We start from the raw sequence: 11,614 nt of genomic DNA, 5'->3' as shown, positions 1-11,614 counted from the left end.
CAATCCCGTTGAAATTTGATTAAACAATAATAGGCGCAAAAAGAATCTCGAATTCGGCCCAGCATGCAGTGTATAGTTTTGAAAACGCATGCACAAATGCGAAGAGATTATCGGGAGAAAAATAAAGAACGCATTTTCAACCCTTCTGGTGCATGTATCACAAAAGATTACAGCCGAAATAATTAACGAAATATCGCAATCCCGCTGATATTTGATGTAGAAATAGGCGCTAAAAGGATCGTAAATTCGGCCGTGACGTATACGCATGTACGAAATGCGAAGAGATTATAGGGAGAAAAATACAGGACACATTTTCAACCCCTTTTGGCCCGTGCATCATAAAGATTACAGCCGAATAATAATTCATAAAATCATCGCAATCCCGTTGAAGTTTGAGGAAACAATAGGCGCAAAAAGAATCATGATTTTTGGCCGTGTCGTATATCTTTTAAGAACGCATTTACGGAATGCGAAGAGATTATGGGGAGAAAAATAAAGAACGCATTTTCAACCATTCTAGCTGGTGCGTGCATCACAAAAGATTACATCCGAAGTGATTTACTAGTATGAAATCGTCACAATCCCGCTGACATCTGAGGTAGAAATAGGCGCAAAAAAGTATCATGAATTCGGCCGTGTGGTACATCTTTTAAGAACGCACTTACGAAATTCGAAGAGTTTATCGGGAAAAAATAAAGGACGCATTTTCAACCCCTTTTGGCGCGTGCTTCGTAAAATATTACAGCCGAAGTAATTTATGAAATCGTCACAATCCCGCTAATATTTGAGGTGGAAATGGGCGCAAAAAGGATTGCGAATTCGGCCCTGCATGTCGTGTACCTTTCAAGAACGCATGCACAAATGCGAAGAGATTATCGGGAGAAAAATAAAGAACCCCTTGTATCGCGTGCATCAGAAAATATCACAACTAAAATAATTCATTAAATCATCGCAATCCAACTGACCACCAAGAGCAGGTTACGCAGCAAGTTCGTGCGCCGATGTTTAGAAAAAGTCGCAAACGCATTTGATACAATCTGATTTTGTTCATTATCATTTTACACTAATTCACAAACAAACATTCTAATTTTTTCCTGTCTTTATTTTTAAATTTCTTGTGCAATAAATAATGCAAGTTTAAAAAAAATATTAACCTGTAAAATGTACATGGGGGGGGGGGTACATCCATAAAAAACAAGAAAATAAGTTTGCAAGTCATTTAATGTTTTTTAAAATGTTGTCGTTGTTGACCGGTAAATTTTCTGTTCGGACCTGTAAAAAATGGTAAAACGGGGCATTTACCGGTCCGACAGAGACAGGTCGGACCGGCAGAAAAAATGGGTTAGTGTGCAGCCCTTCACAAGATGGCTACTTTTGCAGCATCCGTTACCAGCTGTCATGGCACCAAAACTGTTTGGAGTTCAGTTGCCAGCATCTCACTGGAAGGTACTTTTTTTGGAGCTGTTTGCAAAATTTAACAAAAATGAACGTTATAAGTGTTTGTCAGTGAGTGTTTCTGCCTCGCGTACCGGGCCCTATAGCAAGACGTAAATTTGAATGAATCTCTTGGAGTTTTGAGTGCATTGACATGGAAAAAAGGGTACCCTGATATTAAAAAAAAAAAAAAAAAAAAAAAAAAAAACGACCTACCGACCCTCTTGGGTTTTGGCAATTAAGGGCAAACAAGCAATTTTTTTTTTTTTGGCCTTATTGTTTTTGTAGCATATACAATGATGTAACAATAAGGGAAAACGATATGAGGAAGCTTGCAACCTGCCGATCTCGGATAAAGTAAGCGAAACTTGACACACACGAGAGTGATTAAAGGACAAGTTTACCTTCATATACATATAGACTGTGCAGTAATGATTATAAGTAGCATAATTCAAAAAAAAATTGTTACTAAAATATTGCGAATACAAGTAAAAACATGTTCTCGTACAAGTTATATCAGAGTTAACTTTTGTTCTTTTTTATTTATCCTTACAATTGAAATGTGATATTTTTGTCAATATTGTATATGAAATGAATAAGAAGTCATGAACGCATGACATCGTCAACTTGCTCATTTGAATATACATAATGACTTTTCAAGAAATGTTTTCAAAAAATGTGCAATTTCAAAATGTCGTATTATCCTTATTTCTTATCTGATTTTAATCATTTTCATATCATTCTGCAGGAATTTTTTTTCTTTCCTTTGAATCTTTTTTTTTCTTTTTTCTTTTTTTTTGAGGGGGGAGTGGATTTCCTCTTTAAAATACAAATCCACCTTCATATACATGTATATTGAGTGAACGAAGCAATATTAGAAGAACAATCCAATGAATGTTTGCAGAAAATCGAGCAATCCGTTCAAAAAGTTATGAATTTTTAAAGTTTCTACACAGTCACTGCTGGAGGAGAAGACTACTACAGTGTACGATGTCACATGCGTAGAAGGAAAATACAAAGAAAATTTCATAACATTTTTAAAGTGCATATTTCCTTGACTTGTCACTGACGTGTGATTATTTTTTGTTATTCTCCCTTCCTTCTAAAAGAGGCGAGTCAAATTTTTGTTTTATTATGCCAGAAGAGTGAAAAATGTACAATTTTCTTTATAATCTTCTTCGTATAGTTGTACGCATGTGACATCACAAGCTGTTGTAGTCTTCTCATCCAGCGGTGACGGAGCAGAAAATTCCGGCCAATGTTGATTCTGCCATGGTCATTCTGCCCATGTTCAGCAACAGGGGGCGCTAGACCACAGTGGTTGTCTCTACGACATGTTGTAGTAATGACGTACAACTTTGATATGCCAGAAAAATATTTCCCTATAATCATAAGGATGCAGATATCAAAATTAATGTAAAGATGAAATGGGTTATCAGCTTTGTGATTTTATACGCAGCTGTGAACATAATAACTGCACCTTCCTAATAAATCTGTCTAATTTAAAAGCATTTAAAAAAACATTTTTCTGCAATGCTCATCATATTGTTATCCCTTATCCCAGCTGTCGGGCTCCCGTCTGTATTTATTCTCTTGTTCCCTGCATGGTGTCCTACTGCTTCTCATCCAATTCTCTCCTGACCTCCGATATATCCTGACTCAAAGGCATGTATAAGGCCTTTCTATACTTTTTGTAGCAGTGAAGGGAAGTTATACATTAGGAGTATACAAAGAGGAAAGCTGCTAGTACACTGTATTAAATAATCCTCCAGTCGGGGACAGAAACGCGATAGCAAACACAAAAGTGAGATTTTCCTCATTGCGATACGTTTCATCAACAACTACCACTGATACACTGATTCAATATAAACGCAATAGGATAGTTTAAGCTCTGCTAAACATCAAAATCACTGTTCATTGATTGGAAAAAAGTACACAATTTCACGTTAATATAAAATACCGGATAATATGAAACTGAAACGCCTTTAGCAATAGGCAAGACGTTTTTTGTTTTTTTTTCCGGGGGAGGGGGAGAGAACTATACGTGTGTAGGCCTACTTATATGCAAAAATATGAGCCGTACAAAGAATATCTCGTGTCTTCGTTAATTTTCTTTTTTGATAATCAAGATAAACTTTTGTCACATTTCTTACCGTGGGGATTTATAGTAAATTGGTCTCAAGTATTGATGAGTTTGGCTAAGAAAGTCAAAACATGTGAGTTAGTATGTAGGCAATAGGCTTATGCATGGTTGCATGACTTTGTATATTCGTTTTTTGAGCGAATCTTCATTTTTTCCCTAAGTTACACGTATATAGGCGTCCTCTCGATTTCTGAGATAAATCAGCATTCTGAGGAGAATCCTACGTGTTAATTGTTTTGTGTGTGTTATGTGCATGTTTCTATGTGAATATGATTTATATTAAAGTATAATTACACGAAATTTGAATAAAGAATACTAAACACACCCGGCTGTTGGATATGAAAAAAAAAAATGACCTAATTGAATAAGTCGTCTGGAGCACGATTGCAAATTCATACCTATCGGAATGATGTACATCGAGCACAGTGATCTTACGAAATTTCTGTGACTTGATTCTGTCTCATGAAAATTCAAAATGTCGCGTGGAAGTAAAAATTCCCAGCTGATTTTGGTAGAGCAGACCCTACAGGCCTCACTTATACGCAATGCCATAGAGATACAGTAGATGCTACAGTACCTCTATGTTCCTACATAACTGCTGCCAACCTTAAAATTCCACAATGCTAGAACTTGTCTTTGGCGGGAAATTATCTGTGACGTTCCCCTTTTGTTCATGTACATTGTACAATGTAAGCAGCAAAAGTGCAGGGAACATAACTTCTACCCGTGTACTAGTATGTGAGATCAGGGAGGTGAGACGTCTCACCTCTCTAATGAGATAGTCATGATAGTGCGGTTAGTGTCGTTTTCCTGTTGGAGGCTTATGTATTCTATACGGTGGGAGAAAGAAAAATGCAGGAAATACCAATCAATGTTCAGGGGAAGAAGTCACTTGATGTAGAAACATGAATGTCTATTTCCTGTCTACCCACCGAGATGGCAGATCCAACACGCCAGACAAAAGAATAAGTGGCAAGGTGTCATAGTGTACGGTAGGATCAGGGAGGTTTCATCTCATCTCCATATAGAATGGGTCTAAACATCAACTTATGACGAACTCGACACCAATTAATTTATAGCAGTAATTGCACTTCGCATAAAGGTAAGCTGTATCATTATACAGGTACACAAATACTGGTTACTTCAATTCAGAATGTGAAACCAATACACACATCTTACTACTTAAGAATTACACTTTTAACGAAAGACTACAATTCAGAGTATCTCAGATTATCTTTTTTGATCATGTGGTGGCTCTGAAAAGAGCCGTTTGGTCGGTTGGCGGACCACAGTAAATCGACTGATTTACTTGCTCGCCTTGGCGGTCTTCTTGGGGAGGAGCACGGCCTGGATGTTTGGCAGCACACCACCCTGGGCGATGGTCACTCCGCTGAGAAGCTTGTTCAACTCCTCGTCGTTGCGGACAGCGAGCTGAAGGTGACGGGGGATGATCCTCGTCTTCTTGTTGTCACGGGCAGCGTTGCCAGCCAACTCGAGGATTTCAGCAGCCAGGTACTCAAGCACGGCAGCGAGGTAGACTGGAGCACCGGCACCAACACGCTGGGCATAGTTGCCCTTGCGGAGGAATCGGTGAACACGACCGACGGGGAACTGAAGACCTGCTCGGGCAGATCGGCTCTTGGCCTTAGCACGGGCCTTTCCGCCTCCTTTGCCACGTCCAGACATGATGAGTTGAGATGTGTAGTGATTTGTTCCAAAGAGAGAACTGTGACTAGCGAAGGATTCCAGCTACCAATAAATAGGGTTCCGTGCGATCCGCACGCAGTCAAATTTCCTGCCACGGGGATGCAGCAGCCAATCAGAGATGAGAACCGCGATTCGCGCTGGCTCATTTGCATGCGAGCGATTCTGGCGCCACATGAATTGGCATTATGTTCCATGCAATAGCATAGAATGGATATTGTGCACAGAGCAAACAAAGGTGGCCCATGCAGCTGTGTTATTTGCTTCTATTCCCCCTTGAACACCCTTATTACCAGCGGGCAGAGGTCTTGAAATTCTGTTTGTATGACCGGAGAATGTCCTTCGAAGGTAAATAGATATCCCCTGCCATCGAATGAGCGAATCCCTTTGGAGATTTTAGGACAATGTATCGTATAGTGCATGTAAATGGTATATGTGTATAGGACAAGGGAGGTGAGAAGAAATAGGACCCAATTCATGATAAACATGTAGGCCCTATGTACAAATATATATAAAGTTGAGAATTCACGTATTGGCTCCACGAAGAAATAAAGAAATAAACTGGTAATGCATTTTTTGCCAATGAAGAATGAGTTTATTCGACTCAAATTTTCAGCCGCCTCCGCCTTTTTAGGAGTCTTATATATATAATATATATATTATATATATATATATATATACATATATATATATATATATATATATATACACATATATATTATATATATATATATATATATATATATATATATATACATATAATATATATGAAATACATTGTATGATATACATACATATATATGACAAATCTGTCGCGAAGGTTTGATCGCGCTAGTTGATTTAGAATCCCGTAAAATGATAGTAGCAATAACAATGACAACTCACAGCCCCAAATACATGATGCTGTCATTTAAACAAAAGTAAAAGATAAAGATTGCTGTCAGCTGAATAATTTCGTTAGGCAATATACAACAGCTCATTAGCAGTAATTCCGCACCGCTAAAATGTGCACTTCAATGGAACGATAAAAGTGACTAACATGAGACTAAAATCGTTCAATGTTTGAATCTTAACATTTCTAAAATACGAGCCTCAATATGTAATGAATAAAATCAATTCAGTTCAGTTCAATTCAATCCAATTGTGCTTTATTTCCACTTAATGTTCAACAGAAAGGTAATGCAAATACAAAGAATAAGTTTTGGTAAGATTGTTGTTAATTTATAAGCAATTCAGATCACAAAGTTGTGTACAAAATATGAACTAATGAATAGAAACAATGCATATTTTGCGATAATGATAATAAAAAAGTAAATGTAAGATGGAAGAGAGTGATCTACTGAAAAGCGGAGCTCGTAAAACGTAGATCGCTCGAAAAATAAAAGGCCAAAATCATGTCTGTATCCTTGGTAGTTTCCAATGTCTTTGAAATTAAAAAACTCAAATTAAAGAAAAAGGTTTTCGAAGCTAAGTGAAGCTCCGACGTGTAGAACAGTGCTTAGACTCGAACACACACACACACACACACACACGCAAGCCTGTTCTCATATACGCATATACACACATTCATATTCACAATGTGATCTGCAGCAATTCTTTTTCTATTTTATATCAACGACTGTTTTTGCTTTTGAGCAGTTGAAATCTAACATATCTAACATCTAACATCTCTACCTAACATAATTCAAATGACAGTACGAATTAAAATAAACCAGAAAAGTAGTTTATAGGGTCTAAGTTATATACCCCCATCAAAAAAGGACTTCGCATACACTGCTCACCTGACATATGAAGTTTCATAATCAATACGGTATAGGTCGTGGCGTTGCAAAGGGTACATTATTGCACATACTGGACAACCTGCAATATACAATGTACATTGTACAATGTACATGTATTACACAGTATTCACACATGCACTTCGACTACAATCATGAAACATTTGTCTGTGTGTTTATAGCGTACACCCCCTCACTCTGCATAGAGTTATGTGTATTCCCCCTGATGCATTCTTTGAATGGCGCTTGTCGAGTAATATTCTTCAGCACTTGTTGCTATGTATTGTGTTTCTATAATTGTACATTACATGTTGGCTATTGCCCAGTCAAAAAGATAAAAAAGAGAAAAGAGTAAGAGAATAAACAGAGAAATTCCGTTTCGAGAGTATATCAGTTCACTGCTCAATCCCCTCCACGGGAGCCGAATCAAACACCTCCACTTTACAAGTCTTCAAATATTCCTGTCTAATACAGAGTCATCAGTGTCTCCGCAGTAACAATGTTCTCTATCAATATTGTCAGTGTAATAAGTATTATTATCGTTACGCTATAATTATGTTATATTAGCATGTCACTTTTATTTCATATAATTGTTAGTAGCATCATGGTTATAGATATAATCGTCTTTATCTTTTAGGTTTTTGTCTTTTTTTTTCATCTCTGTTCTGTATACATGTAGGCCTACCTCAAGTCAGGGAAGTGGGAAGAGAATCTCTTCCCACCTCCCTGCTCAGGTGCATTGTGTGCACATCTTTTGTTTTCTATTTTACTGATGTTGAATGTTTATATTCTTTGTGTTTTTTGTGTCTTGTTATTACGCATTCAATATAAGCTGATAAAGAACAATCAACTAAAACTGTATCATTGATACTCATAGGAATGTTCGATGTTGATTTTGAATGTTTGATGCTGATGTTGAATATTTATATTCTTTGTGGGGGGGGGGGGGGTTGTGTCTTGTTATTACGCATTCAATATAAGCTGATAAAGAACAATCAACTAAAAGTAAAACTGTATTATTGATCTCGCAGGAATGTTCGATTATCTAAACATTAAACATCACCAGCATTTGTCATACTACATGTACTTCTCTGATATCGTTCGATTAAATTTAATTCTTTCTGTGCCACGGACCTTTACGGACCTTTATGGACAGTGTGTACGGCTCTATGGGATTTTCTGTGCCAGGCGACACTCGAAATACACAAAGGATTAGAGAGTGAGATAGGAGAAATCCTTACCTCTCCGGTTCCACAAAGTTCTGACGTACAGTCTCATTCTATCAAAGTTTTTCTTTTTTTTAACGTATTCAACAAAAGAATCAATCTCCGTTATTTCGATTCTTAATTGCATTGACTTTCCTGTCGATGAAGATTATCATTACATGACAAACACAACCACTCGGATTATTTTTTTCTAGGACAGCCTCAGTTTTGGCAAATAAAAATCCTGGTTAAGATTTATTGATTGGATTGTAAGTGATTTTATAAGAGACATAACTAATTGATATTATCCCCTTTATCAGATTGGAAAGAGGCATCTTTCAAAGCTGCCCTATATATTCCCCCTATCTTTTTCTTCTGGCAATACGCTCGAATAGCCAAAAGGCATCAAAATTGGTAACATGAACACAAGGTCAGCATAATATTGCTGATGATACAACCTGTTTAATTGAATGGTAATGCATTATGAATACCTCTCTTGAAGCTTTTTTTGTGTGGTTGATAATTTTGCTAAAATCTCTGGTTGTACTAAAATTAATTTATTTAAAAGTGAGTGTTTGGATTGGTTTAACAATAAAAGGGTCAAATGAGAGACTTTTTTTGTGACAAAGGACTCATTTGGTAGGATTAATTTTTCCTTTTCTTGTCTGCATGGGGGTTAACTTCTCTGTTGGATACTATTCATGATCTCAATTACAAAACTGAATTAAGATCAGTTGAACAATTCTTTTTGCTGGTTCGCGAGAAGTATATTCTTAATTGGAAAGATGTATACTCTTATCAAAATATCAATTTTACAATTTTTAGAATTTATTCTCAACTCTGTACTTATATTCCTGAAAGATATGTTTGAAGGATATTGATAAGCTAGTTTTAAAGTTTATGTGGAGTGATGGTAATGGTAGCGTTAAACGCATCTTTCTTTGTAATGAAAAATAGTTCTTGTGGTCTCAGAATGATTGATGTACGCACAGGTCTACGTTCATATACCCTTGCTCAGAAATGAACATTGAGCAAGTCTGATGAATGTAACAAGGGCTTGTAAAATTGTTACTTTATAGATACAGTGTACATGTATTCCTTTCAAGTTAGGACCTTTGCCCAAGAAGGGTTAAAAAGAAAAACTACATGTTAAACATTTATTTGATGTTATGTAGATTGGCCAGCCTACTTTAGTTTTGAGTGCCCTGTGTGATGTGGTTGTGTATGGGGGTGTGAGGGTGTGGGTGTGTGTGTGTGTGTGTTAGTGTGTTTATGGTCTCCTTTTTTATGTAGGTTTATCTGTTGCCATTGTATATAACATGATTGTTCTGATATATACAATGTACTTGCCATGTCGTAGTGTTAGTGTGTGAACTTACATGGTACCTTGGTCTGCTGTCGGTGGTTTCAGTGATTGATCTGAATGTTCTCTCAACTGATTAGAATATGATGGGGAATGTCACTTTACATCATTGGCGGTTGGCCTTTGTGCTGCTGAGTCCCAACTTTATACCTTGCATAGGGCCCCACTCATAAGCCTTGCTTCTTTCGGGGTCCTAAAAACCATGTAAATTTTTGTATCAGCGATTTGTTATCTTGTTATTTATGTTTGGTTTTTGAATAAACTGACATTCATTCATTCAACTGCTTGTATGTCAACTTTCAGAGTTTCTTAAATAGAACTTAGAACGTATGTGTTCAAAACATTTTTTTTTTTTTTAAACTATGGACTTGGCAGAACTGAATAAGCCAGATTGGCTTTGGTTTGAGAACTTTTGTATGAAGCATATAAAAGCATGTATAACTTCATTCAAAAAAAAAAAAAGGTTAAAATCATGACCGTTAAGTGGCGCTTGAAGAAACTGGTATTAAGATAAAATGGAAGTAATGCAAGAGATTTCTTTCTGGAATATGTGGTGGCTCTAAAAAGAGCCGTTTGTGTCCAAAAAATCGACAAAAGTCAATTTACTTGGAGGTGGTGTACTTGGTGACGGCCTTGGTGCCCTCAGACACGGCGTGCTTGGCCAGCTCTCCGGGGAGGAGGAGGCGGACAGCAGTCTGGACCTCACGGCTAGTGATGGTCGACTTCTTGTTGTAGTGGGCCAGGCGGGAAGCCTCGGCAGCGATGCGCTCGAAGACATCGTTGACGAAGCTGTTCATGATGGACATGGCACGGCTGGAGATTCCAGTGTCGGGGTGGACCTGCTTCAGCACCTTGTAGATGTAGATGCCGTAGCTTTCCTTTCGCCTCCTGCGCCTCTTCTTGTCTCCGCTAGGCCTGGGGGCCTTGGCCTTCTTGGAGCCCTTCTTTCCAGCAGCTTGAGTTTTGGGTGGCATGATTGTTCACTTTGCAGTCAGAAACGGATCTGTGCTGCCAATTGGTTGCCGCGGATATTTATAAGGCAGCGCCCGAGTTCGGAATTGGCGGTATATGTAAATTAGGCTCCGCTGCCACCCAGCGTTCAGTTAAATTTGCATATTTATGATTTTATCGGACTCTGCGGGCGCATTGTTCGTCGCCAATTTTCCATTGGTCGATATTTATTCGATGCGCACCGCTGATTCGCCCTTTGAGCGGCGGCGAATTTATATCACTTCCTGGATAGAACAAAGCCAACCCAACCCGTGTGTGCATGTTGTGCGGCATTTGTTGGATAGGATATGTCCTATGACCATCGTGGTATACATGCAGCATAGGACATCTGCTATATGTTTCACGATATATCAAATGGGGAAGAAGTTCATTAGTCCAAAGAGCAATGGACACAACAGATATTGCCCTTCTGAGCTAGAGGTGCTTCCCTGACAGAGCTTACCTTTGCCCTTGATTGTCTTTGGATATCTAGTGAAAATATATTAGATATAGGCCCTATAATTATGATAATGACTGTATAACTAGCGGTTTCTATATTTTCACATGGCAGCCAACTCGTGATCGTGATCACCGTTAACGGAGTCTGTTCTCGGGTTTAAAAAATCCGTCTTTTCTGAGTTTTATAATATATCTCTCTTTTTCTACTCTGACTGTTCACGAGAAGGATTCCGTGATCCAGTCGTAGTACGTATCCCCGATAAAATTCAGACTGATCTTTCGGTCTAGGCCGTATAAAGGTATACACTTCTCGGGTGCACCGTCACCAGTCTTCAGGACTAACCTATGGTCAACATACACGGCATATTATACACACTATGGAGATGATATTTGATCGAACGATATATCTTGCCACAATTATATCATCGAAATCGTCATTTGATTAATTACAAAACATGTTACGAGAGTGTAGTAGATATTTCATTAGATCTTTATTAAATGAAAAGGATAATTTAGGGCAGGAGACCGTTATCTCGAG

General features: G+C 37.9%; 2 protein-coding genes across 2 annotated transcripts; both read right to left on the bottom strand.

Annotated features, from left to right (window-relative positions):
* Positions 1-4,859: 4,859 nt before the first annotated feature.
* Positions 4,860-5,263, bottom strand: LOC140231553 (late histone H2A.L3). The gene has a single exon (XM_072311691.1). It carries the CDS (start codon positions 5,261-5,263, stop codon positions 4,883-4,885), a length of 381 nt encoding a protein of 126 aa, XP_072167792.1. The 3' UTR covers positions 4,860-4,882.
* Positions 5,264-10,229: 4,966 nt separating this feature from the next.
* On the bottom strand, positions 10,230-10,612 carry LOC140231541 (late histone H2B.L3-like). Its single transcript, XM_072311675.1, has one exon. The coding sequence runs from the start codon at positions 10,599-10,601 to the stop codon at positions 10,230-10,232; it is 372 nt and encodes a 123-aa protein (XP_072167776.1). The 5' UTR covers positions 10,602-10,612.
* Positions 10,613-11,614: the final 1,002 nt, after the last annotated feature.

This window comes from Diadema setosum, chromosome 8 (genome assembly GCF_964275005.1).
Source record: "Diadema setosum chromosome 8, eeDiaSeto1, whole genome shotgun sequence".
NCBI lineage: Eukaryota > Metazoa > Echinodermata > Echinoidea > Diadematoida > Diadematidae > Diadema > Diadema setosum.
This window is presented reverse-complemented; position numbering and strand designations above follow the sequence as displayed.

Bases quoted from the DNA above. Each gene is read 5' to 3' on its own strand.
- LOC140231553 (XM_072311691.1), bottom strand. From the start codon at position 5,263: ATGTCTGGACGTGGCAAAGGAGGCGGAAAGGCCCGTGCTAAGGCCAAG.
- LOC140231541 (XM_072311675.1), bottom strand. From the start codon at position 10,601: ATGCCACCCAAAACTCAAGCTGCTGGAAAGAAGGGCTCCAAGAAGGCC.